Here is a 24,628-nt window from a genome sequence, read left to right as displayed (position 1 = left end):
GTGTCAGGGTAATATCTGAATATACACCTGAAGGATGAGAGTGGATTAGCCAGCAGAGAGGGGGAATATACCAGGCGGGGAAACAGGGTGGCCCCAATAACAGCGATGAAGATGGTGATAACTGCATTTTACTCTGCGCTCAGCGCTGGCGTGTACTAGCTCACTGATTCCCCTCAGCCCCATTCTGCAGCTGAGGAAACTGAGGCTCAGAAAGATGAAGTCTCTTGTCCAAGGTCACCCAGCTTTGGGAAGCCTCCAGCCCCAGGGCTCTCAGACCTCTGGCCCATGCTATTTACCACTGCCCTGTGCTGTCTTTCCCAAATCAGCTACTCACCACGTCCTGTCTGTTCTGCCTCCTAAAAGTCTTTTGAATCCTTCCCCTCCTCTCTCTCCCACAGCCCTGGTCCTATTCCAGGCTCCCCCTCCCACCTCAGTGTCCTCACCCTAGCCTCGTCTCTGATCTTCTGCCTTATCCTTGCCCCCTTCCTCTCCCAGCTACCCTCAACCTGGCAGCTAGAGGAGTCTTCCTAAAGCACAAACCTGTCCCTGACCTTCTTATGCTCAAAACCAGCCAGAGCTCCCCAGTACCCTCAAGAGAAGGTCTAAACTCTTAGTCTGGAATTTCAGCCTGCAGAACCTTCTCCCTGGTAACCTCTCTCTTCACACCTTTTGTTCTAGAGCCTGTGAACCTCTAGTTCCCTCAATGTATCAAGCCCTCTCCCCACTCACAGCTGTTTGCACTCACTATTTCATTAGACTCAACCTTTTTCTATTCCCTTCTATGCTGTCTATTTATCCTCTAAGGCTCAGCTTAGCTATCCTCTCCTCCAGGAAGTCTTTCCTGACTCCCAGGTCAGGTTAGGTGCCTCCACTGGGCCCCTCAAGTCCCATGGACTCCCCCAACCCTGTCCAATTTAGATCATCCCTGACTATGAACAGGTCTGTGTCCCCCACTGGACTGTGAACCTTAGGAGGGGGGAGCCTGGGGCTGTCTCTGTCTCTGCAGTATCCCCAACCCTGCCCAGCACAGGGCTGGGCACACGATAAATGCTTAGCAAATTTTGTGAATTAACTAAGAAACTAAGTAATTCCATCCTGACAAATTCCACTGCTTAGTCATTTACTAAGACATCTGACCTCTGGACCAGTACTTCCATTCCCAGAGTGCTTGCTGCTATGCAAATGAGAGCGGGCTTGGATCTTGCAATGGGGATGGCTCAACTGTATCTTTGGACAAAGTGGCAATGGTTTTGGTTTAGTCAATATTGGTTTGTCCCCAATATGTCCCAAACCCAGAAGAAGTGATCATGTGAAAAAGCAAAAGGCAACTGATCTTCACTGTAAAAGTGATCCAAGTTTTGTGACTCATATAACCATGAGGACTTGCTATATTCCTGAGTGGTCTTCAGCATCATAAACTTTTTCTACCTCTAACTTTTGCTCAGACAATTCCCAGAACATTACAGGGTCAAGTACAATAAGTTCCCTACATATGAACCTTCAAGTTGTGAGTTTTCAAAGGTGTGAACATTCATTTGCATGTCTAATCATGTAAGTTAGTTCATGTGCAATGATACACGAAGGTTGCAGCAGCCGTTCAGAATGCAATCCAGTGTTACCATGTCATCTATGATGAGAAAAAAAGAGCTACTACCTAGACATCACTGGATGACTAGCAAAAAAGAGCTACTACCCAGACGCCACTGGATCGTTTTTTCTAGAGGGTAGACAGAATTGAAGCCAGCAAGAAACCAGAACCTGTGCCATCAACGTCAGGCGTGAGTGAAATTGCAGCTTGCCCTCCGTCTCTTATTGTTGACAATCCTTCAGCTCTACCATCTCCCACCTCCTCTCCCTCCTCCAGTCAGTAACTCTTCTTGCCTGTTCATTCGGTGCCAGCCCCTGTATGCCAGCTGTTGTACTGTACTACTGTACTTTTCAAGGTACTGTACTGTAAAATTTAAAATGTTTTCTTTATTTTTTGTGTTTGTTTTTTATGTCTTATTTGTGTGAAAAGTATTATAAACCTATTACAGTGCAGTACTATGTAGCCGAGTGTGTTAGCTGGGCACCTAGGCTAACTTTGTTGGGCTTATGAACAAACTGGACTTAACGAATGCCCCCTCGGAACAGAACTTGTTTGTATGTAGGGGGCTCACTGTATAAATTCTTCCCTCACCAGGAAACCTCCCTGACCTTTAGCATTCTGGTATCAGACACCTCATGGCTTATATTCTGCCTCATTACTTCTTCAAGGAGGAGGTACAGCCTGTGTGTGTGGGAAGTCCTCCTGACTGTCTAGCCTCCCTCCATCCTGCTGTTGGCTGATTCACTAGTAAGAGTTCCAGCGTGTGTGTGTGTGTGTGTGTGTGTGTGTGTGTGTGTGTGTGTAGTCCCATAGCAATCTAACCTCACTCCTTCATGCCGAAAGGCAGGCAGGTGATGGGTGTCAGAAGCAAACAGACCCTGAAGCTTGGTGGATGCACTTTTAAGAGCTTTTTATTGGCGACAGTGCAGAACCACGAAGGGGAGGGTAGCGGCCCAGTGCCAGCCAGCCCCAGCCCCCCAGGGGTCGGGTGCAAAATACAAAAAGAATCACAAATACAGCATGGGGTGAGGGTAGTTGGATATTCAATAAATTGTGGTCTGCAGCGGCAGGCCCTGCTCACAGCTTCACACTCACACCCAGAATCCTCAAAGATACAGATTACAAAAATCTATAATCCCACAGGCTTACTCATAAAAATAAAATCTCAGGTCCCCAACGAACCCGGAGTCGGAAGACCGCTGGAGGATCAGGGACAGTCAGATGGAAACGGTCTAGTAAAAACAGGCAGAGAAAAGACAGAGGGGAAGGGACACTCGGGAAAGAGACAGCCAGAGACGGCCAGAAAACAACCAGAGGGGCCGAGACAATCAGAAAAGAGACAGCTAGAGACAGAGGCAGCCCAAGACAGGCTGCCTCGAAGTTTCCAGAAGCAGTGTTTCCAATTCAACGGCATGGTTTTGAGGGCCAACATGACCTAGAACAAGGTTGCGGAAGCGCTCACATACTCACGCGCACACACACACCCACATATAATATATTTATTTATACATAATAGATATAAGTGCCTTTCGGAAATCAGGAAAGGGATAAATAGCCACGGTGGGTGGGGGTGGGTCTGGGTTCAGGGCGGGGGCTGCGGGACGGGGCAGTGGAATGTTCTCCATGCAGCACGGAGGGCGGCGTGACCCACCCGATATTATAAAATATCAATTGGCCTCATGATAAAATTCTCATGAGGTGAAACACAGGGAAAGGCGGGGGGAGGGGGAGGGAGCTGAAACCAAGAACTGGGGCTGGGGCTGGGGGAGGGGAAGCTGGGACGGCGGGAGCCCAGCCCCTTCGGGTTCAAAGCCTCAGCCTTTAAATCTCCGGAAAAACGTCGGGCCCCCTGGCAATCTCCCCATGCTCCCTTTCTAGAAAGGATGTGGGGTGCCGAGGGGAGGGAGAAATTGGCGTCCTAGGCTGGGATAGGGTGACAGGCCTTAAAGGAAAAGGCCAGGGCTTGGTCTGGGGGGGGGGGTCCTGAGGAGAGAGGCCACGCGAATGGATAAGTGTCAGCCCCTCTCGATTCTGTCACCCCCCTCGAGTCAAACTCATTTTGAGGGGAGGAAGGAGGCAGGTGGGGGAGGGGAGACCACGGAAGGGCTTTGGGGAGTGGGCGGCACAGTCCCTCCGGAGGGTTCTGTCCCACCGGGCTCCTCCCCCCGCCCAATCCGGCCAACTCATTTCACAGTATAAAACACTCCCGCGGGACAGGCATCACAGCACCCACTGCTGCCTGAATCAGAGAGGCCCAACAAGGAAGGCCCGGAGGGGAGGCTGACGGGCGGTGGGGGAGGGTCGACTAACACTGTAATCCGAAAAGAGGGCTGGGGGCTGAATGTGCAGGGGATCCTTAGGGTTCAGGACATTTAAATCAGAGCCAGCCTCGCTGGGAGGGAGCAGCTGGACGGTCAGGGACGGAGGTTCACATTTCAGACTAAGTCTGGGTCGGGGCCGGGGGGAAGGGGATCATCATAGGGGGGCATCAACTTCCCTTTAAAGGGGGGCTCAATTCAGAGGAGAATCTACCCACATGGAAATGTTGGATAAATAAGCTAAGGTCGTGGTGGGGGGCGAGCAGGGAGAACCAGCCTGGTCACCCCTTGAAGGGTGGGCGTGGGAGACTCTTTGGGGGTCCTGTGGCATCTCCTTGTTGGGCCTCTCTGCAGAGGACTACAGCTCACCCCAAAGCCCACCGCCAGCACCCCTTTCCCTCCAGCCCAAAGGTGGGCATCACCCCCGCCCCCACTCCCCCATCCCCAGAGGTTGGGTTGAAGCGAGACGGCCGACAGGCAGCCGGGGGGCCGGTGTCCATCCCCTCCCCACCCCCTGTCCCCAAAGTCACCAGCTCTCTGGTCTCGCCGGGCCACAGAAACAAGAGGCGGCACAAAACACAAGGAAGTCCTCCTGTCCGATGGCAGTGGCAGCGGAGGGTCAGACAGGAAAGGCAGGGAGGCCACACGCCCGCTTTGTCTCTTCCCCTCTCTCCTCCTCCTCCTCCTCCAAATCTCTCTCTCCCTTGTGTGTTTGTTTGTTTTGTGTCTAAAGAGTTCACAGAGCAAGAAGGGAGGGCGAGTTCAGGGGGTCGGAAGGCTGGTCACTGCCGCTGGTGCGTTGGGCGCCGGCGAACGCGGAGACCTCCGGGCAGGTGAGGACAAACGAGGAAGTGTACGAAGGGTTAACAACGGGGAAGGGGTCGCCGAGGACTTGAACTTCACTGTGTGTAAAGAGAGAAGCTGTCAGGTTGGGGGGCGCGTCCTGGCTGGTCTGGAAGGGCAGGGGCGGCGGTGGCGGGGGCGGAAGCAGCCAGCTGAAACCGTCTTCCTTAGTGGATGCTGACCCCGGCAAATCTCTCACCTCCGCCAGCGGGCCCGGCCCGGGCCCCTCTTCGTAGGGGATCTTGCAGCCCGGTTTGTGGGCCACCAGCACAAACTCCAGACGTTCCTTCTCCTTCTGGAGCTCGGCGATCTCCGACTCCAGCTCTGCCTTTTCTTCCTCCAGCTGGTCTGTCTCCTGAGGCCCGGGCGGCCAGGTCGCAGAGAAGAGCGAGGAAGGAGAAGAAGGCCGTGAGCGACTAGAGAAGGTGAGTCATGGCTGAAGCCATCTCCTAGACTGACGGCTGAGGCCCAGGGGTGGAAGGCAGCTCTGGACTGAAAGACCCCCTGAGATGGAGGCCTGGTGTGCTATGGGACTTGGGGCAAGGGTCTTGCTTTCTAGGAGCCTCAGTTTCCCCATCTGTCCAGTGGATGGTTGGGAAAGGGCCAGGTACACATAGGAAGTCTCTGGTTGCAAGAAGCACTCAGAGGTCTGTTGAGTGAATGAACGATCGTTATATGTTTCTAAGGCCATCTATTCCCCTCTGTTACTTTTCCCCCTCTGTTATGCTTCCCCCTCTGCCTCCCAGGGAAGAGACCAGGTAGCTCAGGGAAGTAAAGAATTTCCCTGATTTAGCAGGGAAACCCCTGCAAGCATAAAGTAGAAAACTCTCAGACTGAGGTAGGGCATGAAAATAGAGGGGCATCATGGCAGAGGCCACCAGTCCAAGCTCTGAGAACTATGGGTGGCTGGGGCAGGTGGTGGGGGAATTGACATAGAATCAAAGAATTTCGTTTCACAGACTCTCCAGAATGTTAAATCTAGCAGGAACCTGGGAGATTCACTGAGGAGTTGAAGAGATGGAGAAACTGAGGCAAAAATGGGTTATCACTTGCCCAAGACCAAAAAGGGGAAATGACTGGAGCGCCCCTCTCTTAAAGTTCGCTCATATGTCCCCTCAGGAGGAAGTGAAGGCCAGGTAAGTGGTGTGTGTGGCGGCGGGGGAGCCGGGGTCATAAACCAGGACAGGGAGCAGCCAGGAGTATGTGAGAGCCTGCGTGTATGAGCTGGGTGACCCCGTCTGTATCTAGTTCCACATGTGGAACCTCTGGTTCTCAGTCCAGGATAAGGGCACAGGTGGTGGTGGGTAACAGAAGATGGGGAGAGAGCCCCCCTTCAGCATACCCTCACCCCACCCCAGGGACCATCCTCACCGCCTGGAGTCGGTCCGTCAGCTCCCTTCTCCGGTTCCTACACTTTGCCGCTGCCAGTTTGTTTCGTTCTCGGCGAACCCTTCTCTTCTCCTCCTCCTCTGGAGTGAGCTGAGTAGGGGAGATAGAGATAGTGAGATTTGGGGGACACGTGTTCCTCCCCATCCACCCCAAACCTCCTCTTCTTCAAGAACCCCCAGTAGTCAGAAAAGAACCTTCTAGACCTCACGGACTGTGGGGAGGATGATAGGGTTTCTGCAGCATTGAGGCTGCAGATGGTCCCTCACCCCAACAGTGGCAAAGTTAATGCCTCTCTTCCTTCCTCCCCCGCCCCCGCCCCCGCCCCCGCACCCAGAGCAAGCTCTGATGCCCTCTACTCACCGTCTCCTCTCGGGGTCTCCTAGGCCGGGCTCGGGCTGGGCGGGGCCCAGGTCCAGTCCCAGGTCCACTGGTGGTTCCGCTGGTAGAAGGCCCACCACTGCCACTAGCTCCGCCACTGCTGTAGCCACTTATGCCCGGCGTGGAGTAACTGGTTCCTGGCATGTCATAGGGGTCAACGGCTGTGGGCTGGGAGGCCAGTGGCTGCCCCTGGGACTGGGCCATGGAAGAGATGAGGGTAGGTTGCACGAGCCACTGGAGGTCCTGGCTGGTTGTGATCGCGGTGACCGTGGGCACGAAGGAACCGGGCATTTCCCCAAGACCGGCGCACTCCTACGGGGTGACACATACACACACAGGCGTAGACACACAAACAGAGACACCGACACACACACACCCAACACACATACACACACCGACCCTGTGAGTGAGCACAGGGCCAGCGGGTGTGGATGTGTGTGTCACAGGCAAAAAGCCACAACACCCACCCTTCCACTACACCGTGACGCAGTGGTTAATGAGAGGATTTCTGTGCAACTGGCTTCTACCTCCTCCTTCTTCCTCGGGGAAAGGTTGCACGGTTCCAGCGGGTGGTGAATCACACCCCGGGTTGGTGACTCTTAGGTGTGGGGGGTGGGGAGGAGGCTGGACACAGCCGGGTGACAGAACCCCCGGGATGGAGTCACAGCCACACACACAGCCACAACACCCCACCCCCACCCCAGAGGCAAGGGGAGGGAGAGGGAGAGGCCTTAGGCTAAGCCTCCCTCTACACTCACACACATATACACACACCCCTCTGAACGAGGGGATGAGAGACTGGAGGGTCCATGAGACCCCCGTGCAGGGGCGGGGGTCCCAGTTAAAAGGGTGTTGGGGGACGGGCCTAGGAGTTTAGAACAACGTTTCAAGTAATTGTCTCTCCCCAGAGTGAGACTGACAAGCGACAGGTTACGGTGAGCAGACAAGGAGAGAAAGTGAGCAGCCAGGCTCCCTCAGACTGTCGCGGAGGTGGAGTGGTGTAGGTCCCGAGACCCCAAGCCCAAGCACCGTTCATCTCCCCCACCCCCCGCCCCCAAAATGTAATCCTAGAACTGCTCGGAAGGCTTAACTACTCTCCCAGGGGGCGTGGTGAGGGACAGGCTGGCTCGCTGGCCAATCAGCGTCCTGGAAAACCAGAGGGGGCGGGGCTCCTGGAGACCACCTGGCTGGTTCCCCTAGGGCTAGCGGTTCTAGTCCTGTCTTCGGGCAAACCGGAGACACCCGGCGTCGGGAGCAGAAGGAGTGGGAATGTGTCTGTGTGTGCCTGGAGAAGTGGGTGACGGTCACTATGTCTCCCAAAGAAATTCCGGCACACAGACACCCTCTGACCCTGAGAGCGGAGGGGCAGGATCCCGGCAAGGTCCTTGCGGACTCATTGGGTCGCAGAAGATCGCTCCTGTGGCAACAGGAATCCCCTCGCTCTGCCTCTAGAGGCCCGTAAAAGAGACCCTAGTGCCGAAAAACCACGGGTTCCGGGGACGAACTGGGGGAAGGAAACTGCACCCTACAAATAGGAAGGGAAAGTTGATTGGCCAAAGCTTGCGCCGCGGCGGCCAATCGGAACGCCGGGCTGCCCCCTCCCTTAGCAACGTGGCCCCGGCGTTCCAAAATAGAACGCTCATGGGACGTCAGGGGCGGGGCGGACGAAGGGGGCGCCACGCGCCGTGCGTGCCCCGCGTCAGACGGAGGATTCCAGCGCGTCAGCCGTTACGCACGGGTTCCCCGTTACGTCTCCGCGCAGGAGGCGGAGGCAGCGCCACTGAGGGTTCGAGGCCCGCCTTCCCACTGGGTCGAGGGTGACCCGGCGCCGGAGTAAGCGCTCGGATGGAGGAGGAAAAAGGGAGGAGGCTACTGGAAGCTTCCCCGGGATTTCCCCCACCTGCCTAACCGCGCTAGCTTCAGGTTGGTGACCTGGGAGGGGGGCAGTCCCCGAGCCGGCTAAAAGTTCTCAGCCCTGCTACCTCATACACGTTGCACTGAACGGCACACTCACCCCACCCCCAAAGCTCACCCCTCTGTGCTCCCTCCCTGCGTTCCACGCACACAACCAATTGCAAGCACGTCCGGACTCTGCAGTTTGCAGAGTGCGCCGTGAGCCTATTCCCTCTCAGATCCTGGATTTTGACGCGTCTTTATTTGGGGTGGGGGGATTGCTCGCTCCACCCTTGACTTTAAAAAAAATTACAAACCACAAAGCATCACCCCAACCCTCTAGAATTTACCTGGGAGGCGGCGGCGGTGGGTGGACTGCCGAAGGAGTCCACCGAAGACAGATATTGAGACTCGGCGGAGGGTGAGGAGCTGCACCGGGAGCCGGAGTCGTAGTCTCCGGGGAAAGCTTGAAACATTTCCCTGGGCACAGGGGGGCCCCTGTGACCACGCTGAGGTCGCCGGGAAGCCAAGGCTATGGCCGGGTGGGGGAAAGAAAGGTGAGAGTCCGGGGAAACTCGGGATGGGGGCAGCGTCCCGCTCCAACAAAGGCAAAGTTTCTGTGTAATTCTTTTGCGGTGCCCAGGCCCCCACAAGATGCCGCTGTGCCTCCTGAAAGTCCAGGATCCGTAGGACCCGGGGGCGAGGGGGGATCGCTCCCCCAGAGGCGGAAAGCTCTGTCCTGATGTACAGAATCTGCTTCGGGTGCGGTCCCCTCCACGCGTCCGGCGGGTCCCACGGGGGGAGGGGAGTAATAAGGAAGACGAAGAAAAGTAAGTCGATCCTCCAAAATAAAATGTAGAATTATCTAGAAGAATCCTTCCAAAAACTTTCCGGAAAAAGAATAAACTGAATTTCACAGCCCCCAAGACGAAGAACCACAACAATCAAGTCCCAGCTCCGCGTGTCCCAGCCTTGGCCGTAGCTCTCAGTCTTATGAATGAAGCCCAGAGCCGCTGTATTTATATGCCCGGGGCCCGGCCCCCCTGCTTACGTCACCCTTCCCGCGCTCCGCGAACTTCTCAATATCTCCGGCCCTGGTGAACCCAGCCCCGCACCGTCCGGCAGGAGGCCTGCCCTAGCCTCGATCTGATCACCTGCATCACCCTCGCGGCCCTGAGGGTCTTGGGGCCTGCGTTCTGAAGTACTCGGCGGGAGGGGATCCCGGCCTGGTCTCCCCAGAGTTCCTGTGACGCAATTAGCCATATAAGGAGCTTGGCCGGCGCCGCTGAGTGTTTGTTTGGTATCCTAGCAATTACGTCAGAGGGAATCCCTCGCTCGCTCGTGCGCTCGCCCCGCGCGCCTGCGGAACCCGCCCGCGCTTGCGCAGTGCAGCGCCGCCCCGGGGGCTGATATTAATAGGCTATTAGACTGACCCAACGGAGGATCCCCGCAGGGAAGACCCCAGATGGGGGTCCCCCTCACCTCTGGCCGCCCCTCCCATTTCCCCTGGTGGTGCAGCGCCCTCTCTCAAGAATAAGGTCAATCTCCAAAAGCAGACTCTGGCTCTGTGGTGTAGTCACATAGGCGGGGAAACTGAGTCCCGAGCCGGGTGGGAGGGGCTGTGATGCTCCAGGTGAAAGTGGAAGTGGGGGTGGAGTCCCGAGGCTCATACCAGCTTCTGCCCTGACTGGCTGTGCGACCTTGAAAAATGTCTTTTCTCTCTGAGCTTCAGCTTCACTTTTCCCGGATGGACAAAGGATGTGTGTCTTGGACCCTTCTGCCCCCAGAGATCCGGCGGCGTTTGGGAGGTACGCGGGTTTGGAGGGGATGGGGAATAAAACAGGGTGAAGTGTCTCTCCTGCTGACGGTGTAGTTAACCTCTCCTTTCTGCTTTATAATTCTATCCGTAGTCAGAAATAATGTATGTGTGGGGGGGCATAATAAATAATAATAGTAATAATAATGATAATGATTAAATAACAATAATAATAATAATAATAGATGCCATGTATTTAGCACTTACCAAATACTGGCTCTTGTACTAAGCCTTTCAATACAAGAGTTACAATCCTTAAAAGCTTTGGAAGGTTAAGCGAGGAAAAATCTTCATTTTATAAAAGAGGAAAATGATAGAGAGTTTGTGACTTGCCCAAGACCCCATCTCATCCCATCCCATCAAGAAATTCAAACCCAGGATTCCTATTCTCTTCCTGACTTCTGAGAGCTGCCTGGTTCAGTGAAACTCCCTGAAAAACCTGGGTGTTGGGATTGTTTAAATGACAGTTCCATTGGTGGGGAGTTGTAAGCCTTGCAGACCTATCCTGTCTGCTCAAAGCGTACACTATTGTAACCCCGGCTCAGGGGGGCAAGCTGCTTACCTAGCCACCCAGTTAGGAAGTGTAGTTCAAGAGTCTAATTAGGGGGCCTCCCTGGTGGCGCAGTGGTCGTGCCCCGGTCTGGGAGGATCCCATATGCCGCGGAGCGGCTGGGCCCGTGAGCCATGGCCGCTGGGCCTGCGCATCCGGAGCCTGTGCTCCGCAACGGGAGAGGCCACAACAGTGAGAGGCCCGCATACCGCAAAAAAAAAAAAAAAAAAAAAAAGAGTCTAATTAGGGTATTTCAGACACCACAGCCTCCAACTCTTAGGCTTCCACTGGTAAGGATCTCACTAGCTGCTTCAGAAACCTGACTTCCTGGCACTTCCCTCCCAGTGCAGAGCCTGGCCCAGCCAGGGCACAGAGGGCGAAGCACTTTAAAATTGTTGAATCCCACAGGCCCAGAGAGGGGGAGGGCCTGGCTCATGGTCACACAGCAGGTATGAAGCCAAGCTGGAGGGGTTGGGTGGTTCCTAATTCCCAGGAGAGTCTTGATTCTCTGTCCCAATAGTGGGGAAGGGGTAGGGAGACGCGGAAGGCTGAGGGGACAGGGGGACAATACAGGGAGACTGAGGTTTCCAGACAAAAGCCCAGCCTCAAACACCTCTTCCCCCACGCCCCCTCTGTCTGCAACCAGTCTGGGAGGAGGGACAGGGACTAGGAGATGACACGGCAACCACCAGCAGGCAGTGACTCGGCCCCAGCATCAGACAGGGAGTGACCCCTCATTCCTGTCCTGTCCAAGCCCCTCATCTCCTCTCCCACGGAATAAAGGAGACACACAAATACCTACCCTAGCTGCCCAAAGACCTTCACACCCCGCCCCAGGTGGCCCATACATCCACACATATACTCACAGGGGCACACAGGCATTCAGACATCCACCCACAAGCAGCAACACACACCGCCACACAGAGAAACAGCTTCACGCGCACACACACACCTGCAGAAAGAAACACACACCTTCACATGGTTACCAACACACATGACACACACGTCCTCACTATAGATGCACGTGGTGCTTTTCACACACAATAACAAGAGTAGTTCTTCTGAGCACTCATATTAACTTATTTAATTCTCACAATACTCCTATGAGGTAGGAACTATCATTTTACAGGCAAGGAAATGGAGGCCCAGAGAGGTAAAGTCACTTGCCTAGAGTCGCACAGCAAATTAGTGGCAGAGCTGGGATAAGAATGTAGCCTGCGGGGCTTCAGAGCCTTTGCTCTTAATTATTATTAAATGAGTTATATATGTCGATATATTCACATGCAGATGGTCACACTCATGCAGACATTGGACATTCAACCCCCGACAGGCAGACCCAGAATCTACATTCTGGCCCCACTACTTAGTAGTTGGGTGAACTTGAGCTAGTGATGTCTGGAGCCTCAGTTTCCTCGCTGGGGAAAGGAGGGCAGGAATAGTGCCCAGCTCATGGGGCTGGTGAGGGGATTATGTGAAGTGAATATCAGTAAAGCTTCTGGAACATGCCTGGCACCTTGTAGGTGCTTGTTTTTTTTTTTAATTTAAAAAAAAAGTTATTTATTTTGTTTTTGGCTGCGTTGGGTCTTCGTTGCTGCGCGAGGGCTTTCTCTAGTTGTGGCAAGCGGGGGGCTACTCTTCCTTGCGGTGCACAGGCTTCTCATTGTGGTGGCTTCTCTTGTTGCAGAGCATGGGCTCCGCGCCGGCTTCAGTAGTTGTGGCTTAAGGGCTTTGTTGCCCTGCCGCATGTGGGATCTTCCGGGAAGAGGGCTCGAACCTCTGTCCCCTGCATTGGCAGGCGGATTCTTAACCACTGCACCACCAGGGAAGGCCTTATTTTGTTTTTGAAACAAAGCTATGCAGACCTTTGCAGACCCTCATAGAGACGTGACCAGAAGCAGAAACACACAAGATCCCATTATAGCTTTCATGGGTCCAGGCACTTTTGCCTTTGTGGGCCTCTTTCTCCATAAAGACATCTTTAAAATTATTTATCATGACTACGTTGGTATAAAGACAAATATTAAATATTAAAACATTTCATTTGACCTAGAAGTTTAGTTCTTCCTTGATTTTAAAAGAAATTAAACACTTTCATGGGCCTCTAAAATTATCATGAGCCCTAGGGCCAAAGGTAAAAATTGGCCCTGGAGACACACACACACACACACACACACACACACACTCACACTCACACACACACACACACACAGAGTCTTACTCAAACATACACATGGACGTGAACACCTTGCCCCCAGAGCATGGCATGGGCAAGGCAAGTCTTTTGCCATGAGGCTGAATCCCAGGGAACTTCCAGGAGGAGGAGGACTTGAGTGTAGGGGAGAGGGCAGGACCCCTGCTCTGGCTCCTGAGAGCTTGGATGTGTGTTGGGGGGAGCAGGCAGAGCCCTCAGCCTTCTGCCCCTGTTGGGGGTGGGGTGGCAGTGCCAGCTCTGCTTGCTCAGAGCATCCTGTAAATAGCCCCGGGGACCCAACTCTGCCAAAGGCAGCCCTCAGCACATTCTTCCATTCTTTTTTTGGCAAAACCCTTGCTACTCTGTTCCTCAGTTTCCCCCTCCATAGAGCAAGAAGGTTGGATGACCATGGGCTCTGAAAGTCCTTTCCAGTTCTGAAATTTCATAATAAAAATGAGGAGGAAGATACGGAAAGTAAACACTTAGCTCTGCTCACATGCATTATCTCAGTTAATCCTCATACCACATCAGCCTCATAAGTAAGTTATTGTCCCCATTGTACAGAAAAGGAAACCGAGGCACAGGGAAATTAAACCTGAGAACAGTGCTTCTCAGCTGTTATGTGAAATCAAGTAAGCTGGGGAATCTGGTTACAACTCACATCTGGTATAGTCTTTTGTGTTTCCATGCAGCCCCTGGGTGATGCCAAGGCTCTGGCTCCAAAAGAAATGTCTGTGAGAGTTTCTGAAGCACGAGAGGAGTGGGGTGTGCATGTTTGGGTGTGTGTCCCGCTGTGACCTCCGTGAGGGTAGAGCCCAGGTAGTTAGGAACTGCTGGCTTCTCCATGTCCAGCATTGAGTAGTGAGTGTTACTGGCTGGCTGGGCCCACTCCCCACTGAGCAATCCTGGTTGCCTCCTGGAGGGGGTGTCTGTGGTGTTTCAGGGAAGCAGAGTGGTCCAGATTGGAAACTCTTAGCTTGACCTTCCCAATACCTCTGCATGCTGCATTCAAACTCCTCACTCACCACAGCCCACAAGGTCCGGCATGACCTGGCCTAGGCTGACCACTGCAGTCTCACCTCCCCCTCCTCTTTGCCGTATTCTAGACGCCGTGGTCTCTCTCCCTAGTCTTCAGGGACTTTGTATGTGCTCTTCCCTCTGCCTGGAGCATGCCCCTTTTTCCTCCCTCTAGCTCATACTCTCTTCCTCCAGGTCTCAGCTCCTGTGTCCCCTCCTCCAGGAAGCCCTCCCTGGGTCAGTACCCTTCCCCCCTGAGAGCCCCCCTCCCCTCTCTGCCTGTCTGGGGACAGTCTGGTCTTCTTCACTGGTCTGTATTATTATTCAGGCCCGGGCTAAGGCTGTCCAGGTCACGGCCAAGTCCCCAGCACAGTGCCAGGCACTCAGCAGGTGCTCAATAAATATTTGTTGATTAAATGAATCTTCACCATCCACTCATTTATTCATTCATAAACTCTGAAAGACTGCCTTGGACAGAAACATATCTGTCTTGCTCAGAGCTACATAAATGCCTACAGAACAAGGCACACAGATACACAGCATCACACACTCAGATCCCATTATTGTGTACACTCTTTCCCACGTATGCTCACAATTATATACACGCACAGTTTCACATGTGCGGGCATGCAGACACAGCTAAGTAGAGGCCACCCTAAGATGCTGGCTTGTCTCAGGCCCTGGTCCAGGTGTGCTGTGGACCCCCTCACTGTAGGGGCCAACCTCTCACCCACCCCAACCCAGACCCTCACAGTGTGGTGGTGTATCACTGACTATAACCGCTCCAGGCATTGGGTGGCAGGAGTGCTCAGGGAGGCCTGAGCAAATCAGGAGGACTTCCTGGTGGAGGTGTTTGGACAACTACTCTCAAGTCCTGAAAAGATTCAGATAAGGAGGGAGTCCCGGAAAGTCCCTCTCTCCCTACTGTAGACATGTAAGACCAAAGAAGAGGAAGCAGGAGACTGTGGGAAGCTAAAAGGAAGGACTGGACCAAGGTGGTACGGATAATGGTTTTGGAGGCCTTTCCAGCTGCACTTTGAATGAAAATAATATGAGTAGAATTAATAATATAGCTGGCAGTCACTTAAGAAAACTAACCAGGTGCCAGGTGCTACATACAGATCCACTGTATTTTCTTGTTTAACTCTTCCAATACCATTATAAGGAGGGCACTAGCTGTGTGACACCAGGCAAGTAACTTAAGTTCTCTGGACCTCAATTTCCTCATCTGTAAAGCGGGGTTAATAACAGCACCTCCCTCCCAGCATTTTGAGGAGTAAATGAGTTTGTATGTAAAAATGCCTATAACAGTGCCTGGCAGAAAGGATATTCCCTGTAAGTATAAGCTACAATGGCAATTATTATTATCCCCATTCAACAGATGAGTAAACTGAGGCCAGGAGCCCTTAGGGAACTTGCCTGACCTGCGGGTTTCTGCGGAGTGAGGGCCGGTTACAACCCAGGTGGTGAGGCTCCACAGTTGTGGGTGGACGGAGGCAGGGCCTCCCCGCTCTGGGGTGTTTGCATGCATGAGTGCACGTATGGTGATTCCATTGTTCTCTGCGCAAACACCCAGACCCCATCCCACCCCCAGCAGGTCAACCAGCTGCTGGCCACAACCCACAGCCTCCCAGTCATACCCGAGTGGGCTTCCTCTTCACGGCCCAGGGGCCTCCCCACCGGCTCTCCCCCGCCTCCCCTTCCTGCACCTTGAGGACGCCTGCGGCTGGACTAGGTGGTCTCAGGCTGGAGCTGCCCCGTCCCTGACTCAGGCCCCACGCCCCCTCACTGACCCGAATGCGGCCTGCCCGGCCCCCGCAGCCAGACGGACACGGGGTGGGGGGTGTCATGGAGGGGGGGTCACAGCGGGCCACGTGCCCGCGCCCGGGGTGGCTGAATTCCACCTGTGATTCAGTCGGCTTGTCTGGGCCACTGGGGGGTGCCCTGGCCGGTGATGTCAGCGGCCAGGTATGCGGCCGGGGTTTCTCCGAGGTGACTCAGGCGCCTGAGCTACCCTCTCCCTCCTGCAGACACTCTGGGCAGCTCTCCAGGGCCGGCAGCCAGCAGCCTGACCCTCCCTTCCCGGCCTCCTCCACGCCCTTCACACCCTCCACACCCCTGAGCTGTGGGAACAGCGGGCTTGAGGACAGGCACGAGGCAGATCTCAGAGGCTAGGGCCCCAGGCCAGTCCTGGCAGCCCACCAGGACCTCCTCACCTCCCCACTGGAGACCGGAACTCACAGGTTATTGTAGGATGAAATTCATTCATTCATTTATTCATTCAATCAGCCATTCAAACACATGTTCTCAGCACCTCCCCTGTGTCAGGCTCTCTAGGCACTGGAGACAGAGCTGACAACAAGACAGAAATTCCTCACAAAGCCCCATCAGAGCCTGAACACTGTACAACATTATTATTGCTATAGTTACCCCCTCCCGAAATTCCACCAGCCTGCAAGACTCAGGCTGGTTTCTGTTCCTCCAGGCAGCTCTCCAAACAGTTCCCGTTACTTTTAATCCTTAGCCCCCAAACCGTCCCTTGAGGGAAGTCCTTTCAGGACTCTGACCTTCAACCAGCCTGCTGCAGCCTTTTCTTCCCTCTTGGACTTTACTCATTCCCAGTCCCACTGAATGATTTGAACCCCTACTTTCCCCACCCCCAAACTCTGCCCCTCCACTGTCTTCCCCAGAACCTGAGCTTCACAGTGATGATCATGATTGGCCTTGCAGACACTGAGCGCTCCCTAGGTCCTTACACCAGGGTCAAGACTTAGAGACACAGCTTCATTTGGTCACAGCCACCCCTGGAGGAGGCCTGTTATCATGCCCATTTTGTAGGAAGGAAACTGACACACAGAGGTATTTTGGTACCCACTAGCTCAGAACCACCCCTGAGTCTGTAGCTCAGATTCTGGACACATGCATGCATACAGGGGCACACAGAGAGGAAGTAGTAATACTGCTGACAATCAAGTGTGGTATTTTGTAAACATTTATTCTGTGCCGAGCACTTTCCAAATGTTCTCTACATGAACTCATTTACTCCCCACAACAGTCCCATGAGTGAGTACAATTATTATTCCCATTTTACAGATGAGAAACCTAAGGTATCTAGAGGTCCTAATGCTAATACAGTTCAAGTCCACAAATATTGACTGAAGCTCTGCTGTATTTCACACAGTGTGATGGGTGCTGAAAATTAGAGCTACACAGCTAGATGCAGCTACCAAGACCCACAAAGCTGGAAGGCACACACAGGAGACTGCCACCCAGAAGCACAGAACCATTCACACAGTTACACAAACGTGTGCACTTGACATGGACACACATGAGTCACTGATTCATTTACTCAACAAATAATTACTGAGCACCTACTGTGTGCAGGGCAGTGCTGGGGACCCAGCGGTGACCACAACAGCCCTGGGCCCTGCCCTCATGGGGCACGCAGCCCAGTTGGGGAGACAGTAAACAAACAAATATATAATGAAAAATTGTGATAAACACTGTGGAAAGAACTGTGAGAGACAACTGGCTGACAAACAGTTACCTGCATAGTTACACACAGATGACCATACATTGAGATCCAGAACTACACACATACACACACAGCCAGAAATGCAAGCTAGAGGCAAAACCGTACACATCCATAGGTACCTACACACACATTGTTTCACGTACGACCACACAAAAAGACTCACAAGAACACACACGCGAACACATACATGAACACAAGTCAGCAGGGTTCAAATACCCATACATCCAGATACACAAATGCAAACTGGGGAAACCACTCACTCAGTCCAGCAGTTGCTCTCACACACGAAGGAAGCCTTCCTGAGCACGCTGTCACACAGGAAATCCCAGGTAGACACATTGTCACCGACAGAATCACTCACCAACAGTCACAGCCATTCACAGTCACACACCCAATTTCTTCTCTCTCTTTGGACATTCGCCCCAGCCCTGGTCACATGAAGCTACTGGATGGGGGGCGTCGGGGGTGTGTGCTGGGGATGAGCTATTAAAACCTTCCAGCTGTGGACAGCTTCCCGGACACAGGATGGAAGGACCTCGGGCTGCTTGTCTGATGAAAGAGCCTCCAGAAAGACAGGCAAGAAAAGAAACCCCGAGGGGAGCGGGGAAAGGAACGGGAGGGAGCTCTCGCGCTGTGGCTCCGAGTGTGTATGGGCGCGCACAGGTTGTTCATTGTGCCTGTCTCCACTGGTTGGGACCCCAAACGGAACAGTGCACCCAGAAACCCGGGAGTCGGAGGCAAAAGCAGCAGGCCAGAGAAGAGTGCTTGGATCTATTTCAGTTGTTATTGTTTGGGGGAATATGAGACAGCCACGGCGCAGGAGATGCTGGACAGACAGACATGCCTGGGACGAGGGGGCGCAGACGGACAGATACCAGCGGAGGCGGTCCTAGGTCAGACAGGAGGAGCGGTCCCAGGTCAGACAGGAGGAGCGGGTGACAAGCAGACGGCGGCTGTCTAAAGGGAAACCGGCAATTTGGGGACCTGGTTCTCCCCCGCTCCCATCACCGCAGCGCCCCCCCCCCCCCCCCCCCGCCAAACCAGGCTCCCGGCCGGCCAGTCTGTCCGCCCTGGCTGGTCCTGGTTGCGCCCTGTGCGGCCGCGCGGCCAGGCCCGGGACAAACAGCCTTCACGTTGCTAAGCGACGGCGTTCCACAGCCCGTCGCGTCACCGCGTCTGCGCGGGCGGGGGGAGGGGGGTGTGCGGAGACAGGGGCCGTGTCGTTTGTTGACGTTGCCTGGCAACCGCCGTGGCGCTGCCGGGCAACGCCGGCCGACTGTTCCTTCTCTTAAAGGGCCAGGAACACTTTACTGGATCCAGCTCGGACCGCGCCGCGGGACTGAGGCGCTGCTGGGAGAGGAGAGGGTTGCTCCCCAGGCGTCAGGGAGGTTTAGGGGATTGGAGACCGGGTTATGCCCTCTTGGAGTAGAGGAAGAATACGAGGCAGGAGCTGTTGATATTTGAACTAAAGTTTTTGAGATGTTAGTGTAAGATGTTAGGTTGATTGCACATGTGCATAGGTGCACTTGTGGGCACGCACGTCCACGGGGGAGTGGGTGGCAGAGATAAACCGATAGAGAGACCTGGGTTCAAATACCCACTCTGTGACCTTGACCTGTAACTTCCTTTTTCTGAGCCTCTTTCCTTCCCGACTTGGGAGTGAAAACATCACCCGCCTCCAGAATTGTGACTGTATGAGATCCTGTTAAGCACTTAGTACAGAGTGAGCGCTCCGTACATAACAAGTATAATTATGTTATTTAACGGCTGGGTTCTGTCCCTTCTTCACTGGGATTTGGAATAAATGAGATGGTGTTTGTAAAGTACTTACTGCAGCACAGCGTGCTTAATACACGGGGTCTGTCATATTATTACTGATGTTTTTATTATTTCCTCCAGTCTGTAAAGGAACACGTCACAGGGCATTGGCAGTCATTGCCTTTCTTGGTGTCTTGGGGTGCAAAGGCAATGGAATCAGGCAGATGAGGTTGGAATCCTTGTCCTACTGGACCCTGGCTGTGTGACCCCAGAGCAAGTGCCTTGCCCTCTCTGACCCTCTACTTCCTCCTCAGTGAAACCTTTGATCTCTCACTTCTCACAGAGTCACTTCCAGGTTAACAGTCCTGGGTGAGGGGTCCCCTCTCATTGGGCGTGTCAGGTCACTGCCCCACGTCTGCAGTATGACTCATGGGGCTATGTTATGTAAAGATCCTAGATTCTGCACAGAGGGCAGGTTATATAAACGTGTTTAATGTTCATCCTACATGTAGGGCCTAGGGAGGGAACCTGGCTTGGTAAGCCTGCAATTGCCAAACTATGGCACTGGTTGCTTCTAGGAAGTAGAGCCTATAAAATGTGGGCCACGTGTATACTGTTGAAAATGTGCCCCTCTTGGGGTCTATCCCCCGAAATGACTGTCTGTCTCTCAGTCTCTGTCTCTTAATATGCCTCCAATTTCTCTCTGCATCTTTCTGACCCCTGTCTCTCTGTCTCTATTGCACCATCTCTGTGCATTTCTGTCACTCTGTGTCTCTGTTCCCCTGAGTCTCTTTCTGGATTTCTGCCCCCCTCCCACTCCCCTTTCTCTGAGTCTTTATCCATTTCTGGGTCTGCCTCTGTGTCTTTGTGACTCTCTTTTATTATTTAATTTAACTCCCAAACTTGCTCCCAAAGGGATTCCATCGATTTTGGACAGCTCCAAGCCCCTCACAGCTGAGTGCTGTGGGGTGCGGGGATGGCTCCTCTGCTCTCTGGACCTCTGCTCTTCCCTTTGTGCAAAATTAGATGGAGTAGCTAGTGCAAGTCCCCATCACCTGGGGAGCTTGATAAAAGTGGATTGCCCCAGTCCCACACCCGAAAGCTGTGGGTCGGAATCTCAGAGAAAGACCTGGTAGAGATTATGACATGCGAGATCCTGCCTGAGTAATTCTGAGCAGCTGACCTGAGGCGTCCACACATGTGTCCCGATGCCAGTTTTTTTTAATGTTTTTTTTAATTGAAGTATAGTTGATTTACAAGGTTGTGTTAGTTTCAGGTGTACAGCAAAGTGATTCAGTTATATATATATATTTTTTTCAGATTATTTTCTCTTATAGATTATCACAAAATATTGAGTATAGTTTTCTCTACTATACATTAGGTCCTTGTTGGCTGATGCCGGGTTCTGATGTCACGTAATAGGTGAGGTTCTGTGGAGACACGTGGCCAGGGACAAGAGTGATTTCCCCTGCAGGTAGAGGGTCCTGAGTGTGAGGAGTCAGAGAGACAGATCTGGGGGTCAGGGTGCGGACAGAGAGAGACAAAGATAGCAAGACAGAGAGAGAGAGAGAGAGAGAGAGAGAGAGAGAGAAAGAGAGGGAGAGATACGGAAACACAAAGAGATAAAGACAGAAATTGCGTTTGCTGCACGTCACCTGAAAAGGTACCTCCACGGTGGAGGGCCACGTACCTATCTGCCTGTGAGTGTGTGACTGTATTAAACAGGTCACTGCAGGCAGCACTGGGGTGTGCCTGGGTCCAGTGCTGGGACTGAGTGCGGGAAGCAGATGCTGGGCTGGGAGGTTCTGGGTGTACCCTCTCTACATGTACATGCCTGCCTTTAAGCAAGTGTTCCGGGCCAGCATGGGTGACTACCTGACAACCGGAACACCAGTCAGGCAGCATTCTCCATCAGGCCACCACTTTCTACGCCCACTGGGTGTGGTTGATGAGGATATAGCTCCAGGGGTCCTGGGGCCCACATGGATAAGTTTAGGTATAGTTCCAGACTCTGAGGGTGTTTCGGATTTGGGAATAGCCAACCTAATAGAGGGGTACCATCTTTGGAGCCAGACTGAGCTGAGTCTTTGGGCAAGTTGGGTGACCTCCTGGGGCCTCAGTTTCTGCATCTGTAAAATGGGGATGATAAGGACTTCTATGAAGATTTTGTGAGCACCCCCTAACCTAATGCTAACTAATGCCATCTATTGAGGGCTTGCCATGAATGTGCCTGTCAGAAAATTCTACAGCTCTATGTTCAAACACCTCCAGAGTCTGATCCCTGCTGCACCTTCCAAGTCACCATCACCTCTTGCCTGGACGATTGCCTGGGGCTCCTCACTGGTCTCCCTGCCTCCACTCTGGCCTCCCAAAGTCTATTCCCCACATACAGCCAGAGGGATGCTATTTAAATCAAAATCAGTCCATGTCCCTCTTTTGCTCAAAACCTTCCCATGGCTCCTAACTCACTCAGAATAAAAATCAAAGCCCTCACCATGGCCCACAGGCCCCGTGTCTCTGCCACTCCTTCTCTCCTTGCTTTCTCTGCTTCAGCCACACGGGCCTCCAGCTGTTTATCCAACACACCAGGCATGTTCCCACCTTAAGGCCTTTGCACCTGCTTCTCCCTCTGACTGGCAAGCTCTTGGCCCAGATATCTGCAGGCTCCTCTCTCACCAACTTCCAGTCTTTGCTCAAGCATCACCTTCTCATGTGGGCCTTCTCTGACCACCCTATTTAAAACGGCTGCCCCAACTCTCCCTCCCTCTCCACCTCCCCAGCAATGACCACTTTCCAGTGTGTTATATAATGTGCTAATTTGTGCTTCTATATCGTCCATCACCTCCTTCCCCACTCCCAAAGTGTAAGCTCCCACGAGGACAGGGATCTTTGTTTTGATCACTGTTGAATTCCCAGCACTTACCACAGTGCCTGGCACATAATGGGTGCTCGATAAATATCTGTTGAACGAATGAGTGACGGATGGGATGTGCCAGGAGTGTGCCACGAGCTCCAGGTCGGTGAATTCACTGAATCCTTACGACAGCCCTATTGTCACGACAGCCCTCTGTGCTGGGCGCTACCCATTTTACAAATACGGAAAACTGAGGGTCAGAGAGGGAGGCCCCTGAGACAGAAGCGCAATGGCCCAGACGACCTGAGGTAGATTATCCTTCCTTCAGGGGCGTCCCTGCGGACCCGTGGGGTGTCTGTGTTTAGCCTCGCTATCCCCGAGTTTATTTCGGGGCCCGGTCCTTGTTTGCTTTGTCGCGCGGTCTCTTTATCACTGTGCCCCAGACAGCTCCCTGTGGCTTCAGCCTCCACGAATTTCTCGAGGTTTTCTGGCTCCGGGGCCCTGAATCTCTACTTCCGCGTTGCCGTCTCCCTGGGTTTCTGCGCCCTGCGGGCCTCCGGAGGCGAAGGCCCCGGCCCCGTGAGCCCGCCCCGCCTCCGCGCGCAGTCTCGGCCTCAGCGCGGCTGGGCTCGCAGCGGGCCGCCCTGGGGCGGGCGGGGCCTGTTGCCCGGAGACCAATGTTTTGCCGCCGCAAACTGGGTCTCTAGGCCACCGCGGGAGGGCGGCCTGGGAACCCGAAGTAGGGATACTGGGGCAGTTTCAGGGAAACAAGAGAGGGCTGGGATTAGGGACGAGAAAGAGTATTCGGGGTCAGTTTGAGGGAGGTGGGGAGGGTTTGGGGAAGACAGATGATGGGGGAAGTTTGGGGGAGCCAAGGGAGGAGATTGGGAAGGCGGGGCGGGGTAGGAAGTGAGGGCTAGTTTGAGGGACCCGGGAGAGGGGCCCGCGGATGGGTCAGTGAAGGAGGGCGTGGGAAACTGGACGTTTAGGGGATTCAGAAATCACAGGGGACTGGTGTGACGGCAGGGGCTTTGGGTAGAGGACGTATTTGCAGGCTCGGGGAAAGAGGTGAAATTTAGGGAGGACAAGAAGTGAGGGTAGAGAGTTTGGGGGAGACAGGGATTCTTGAGGAGAAGGAGGAGGCTTAAAGGGGCCGGAAACAAGGGTGAATCAGAGGAGAGGGTGCCCTTGCCACTTCCAGGCTCCTGGCGGGAGGGCCTCTCCCCGCTCATTGTCCCCGGCCTGGCCAGGACGTCCGGCGACATCTCTCGGGACGCGACGTCGGGGGTTATGTAACACTGCCAGGCCCCGGGGAGCGGCGGAAGTTAGGACTCCCGGGTTCCTCTCCACGCCCCATCCTAAGGGAGGGACACGGGTCGGGATCCCCGAGCGGCTCGTGACATCACACTTGGGCGGAGTCCATCAGAGGCACGAACTCCTTTTCTTGCTCACCCCCACCCCACTCGGGAGCGAGTACTGAGATCTGAGACCCTAGGTGGGGAGGGGTATCCCTAGCAACGCCATTGGCTGAGGTGGCCTGATGGCCAGGGTTGTTAGGCAAAAAGGTAAACTGAGTCCCAGAGACTGCTGACCCCTTTCATTTGATTCAGTCATTCAACAAAGATGTATTGAGCCCCTACTGTGTGCCAGTTATGTCCTAGGTGATGGGGACCCAGCAGCAAACAAAACAGATGTCCCTGATCTCAGCAGCCTCTGGGCTGACCCCTGATTCTGAGCCCAGACCTACTCCATCCCAGCCAAACATTGTTGAAACTAGACCACTTTCACTAAACAGAACACCAAAACGTGGATCCTCTCACCCAACTTTCCCTAGTGCAGGGGGCAGAACACATCTCTCAGCTGCTGAGTCCCTGGTCTCTAAATGACTGCATCCCTGTCACCCCCACCCCCTGTGGCCTGTCACTTCCTCCCATCCTCATCCCCCCCACGGCGCATGACTAGAGATGCTGGTCATAACAGGCAGTTGGCGAATCACTCAGACGTCATAACAGCCGGCTGTGCTATCACCGTGTCCCTGAGATGTCATCAAGCAGCCTCAGTCTCTTCCTATGAACACCTCTGGGGCTTGAGGAGAGGGTGCTGCTCTGCTGCCAGGGGTACCTCAGCCTCCCAAACGGAGTGACTTACTTCCAGCTAAGCCCTTCATCAGAAGGCTCTGGAAGGTACCTTCCTAGCTGTCCTCACTCCTCCTCCAGGCAGACCCCTTGAACTCCCTGCTACTCCCCTCCAGTTCCCTGGGTTCTGGCCCTTTGGACTTTTTCCTCTCTGATCTCACCTGCTCCCATACCTTCAATTTTGAAAAACCTTCAAAGCCAGGCCCTTGATAGGACACATCCCTGCATTTCTCCCAGACTCAGGCTTCACTGCTCTAAAATGGGTATAGCAATGGTGCCTGGCGAACACACAGGGTGGTGAGTGATTTGAGCAAGGTCACTTCTGTGACGGGCTTAGCACAGGCTGGGGACATCGTGAGAGCT

At 53.9% G+C, this 24,628-nt stretch overlaps 2 protein-coding genes across 4 annotated transcripts in view; one reads left to right on the top strand and one right to left on the bottom strand.

The window, feature by feature from the left end:
• Positions 1 to 4,355: 4,355 nt before the first annotated feature.
• On the bottom strand, positions 4,356 to 10,104 carry FOSB (FosB proto-oncogene, AP-1 transcription factor subunit). Of its 2 annotated transcripts, XM_082607482.1 has the most exons (5): positions 8,760 to 10,104; positions 6,499 to 6,828; positions 6,121 to 6,228; positions 4,949 to 5,104; positions 4,674 to 4,808 (listed from the first exon to the last, which is right to left on the bottom strand). In XM_082607482.1, the coding sequence occupies exons 1-5, from the start codon at positions 8,883 to 8,885 to the stop codon at positions 4,806 to 4,808; spliced, it is 723 nt and encodes a 240-aa protein (XP_082463608.1). In that variant the 5' UTR covers positions 8,886 to 10,104; the 3' UTR covers positions 4,674 to 4,805. The 2 variants fall into 2 exon arrangements, with proteins under 2 accessions (XP_082463607.1, XP_082463608.1); XM_082607481.1 differs by having other exon boundaries at positions 4,356 to 5,104.
• A 48-nt stretch (positions 10,105 to 10,152) lies between these two features.
• ERCC1 (ERCC excision repair 1, endonuclease non-catalytic subunit) overlaps positions 10,153 to 24,628 on the top strand; it is a 45,147-nt gene continuing 30,671 nt past the window's right edge. For both annotated transcript variants that reach the window (XM_082607479.1, XM_082607478.1), the window contains exon 1: positions 10,153 to 10,217. In XM_082607479.1, the coding sequence (XP_082463605.1) occupies positions 10,168 to 10,217 (50 nt within the window). In that variant the 5' untranslated portion in view covers positions 10,153 to 10,167. The remainder of the gene's footprint in view (positions 10,218 to 24,628) is intronic.

This window comes from Mesoplodon mirus (assembly GCF_964341445.2).
Source record: "Mesoplodon mirus genome assembly, chromosome: 19".
Taxonomy (NCBI): domain Eukaryota; kingdom Metazoa; phylum Chordata; class Mammalia; order Artiodactyla; family Ziphiidae; genus Mesoplodon; species Mesoplodon mirus.
Note: the sequence above shows the minus strand (reverse complement) of the source record. Positions and strands in the feature narration are given on the sequence as shown.

What these genes read in the sequence shown, in the direction of transcription:
- FOSB (XM_082607481.1), bottom strand. Translation starts at nt 8,885, where the DNA reads ATGTTTCAAGCTTTCCCCGGAGACTACGACTCCGGCTCCCGGTGCAGC. An exon ending in CCACCGCCGCCGCCTCCCAG is followed by an intron (nt 6,829 to 8,759) that starts GTAAATTCTAGA and finishes GTCACCCCGTAG; the next exon opens with GAGTGCGCCGGTCTTGGGGA. An exon ending in GGAGACCCCGAGAGGAGACG is followed by an intron (nt 6,229 to 6,498) that starts GTGAGTAGAGGG and finishes TCCCCTACTCAG; the next exon opens with CTCACTCCAGAGGAGGAGGA.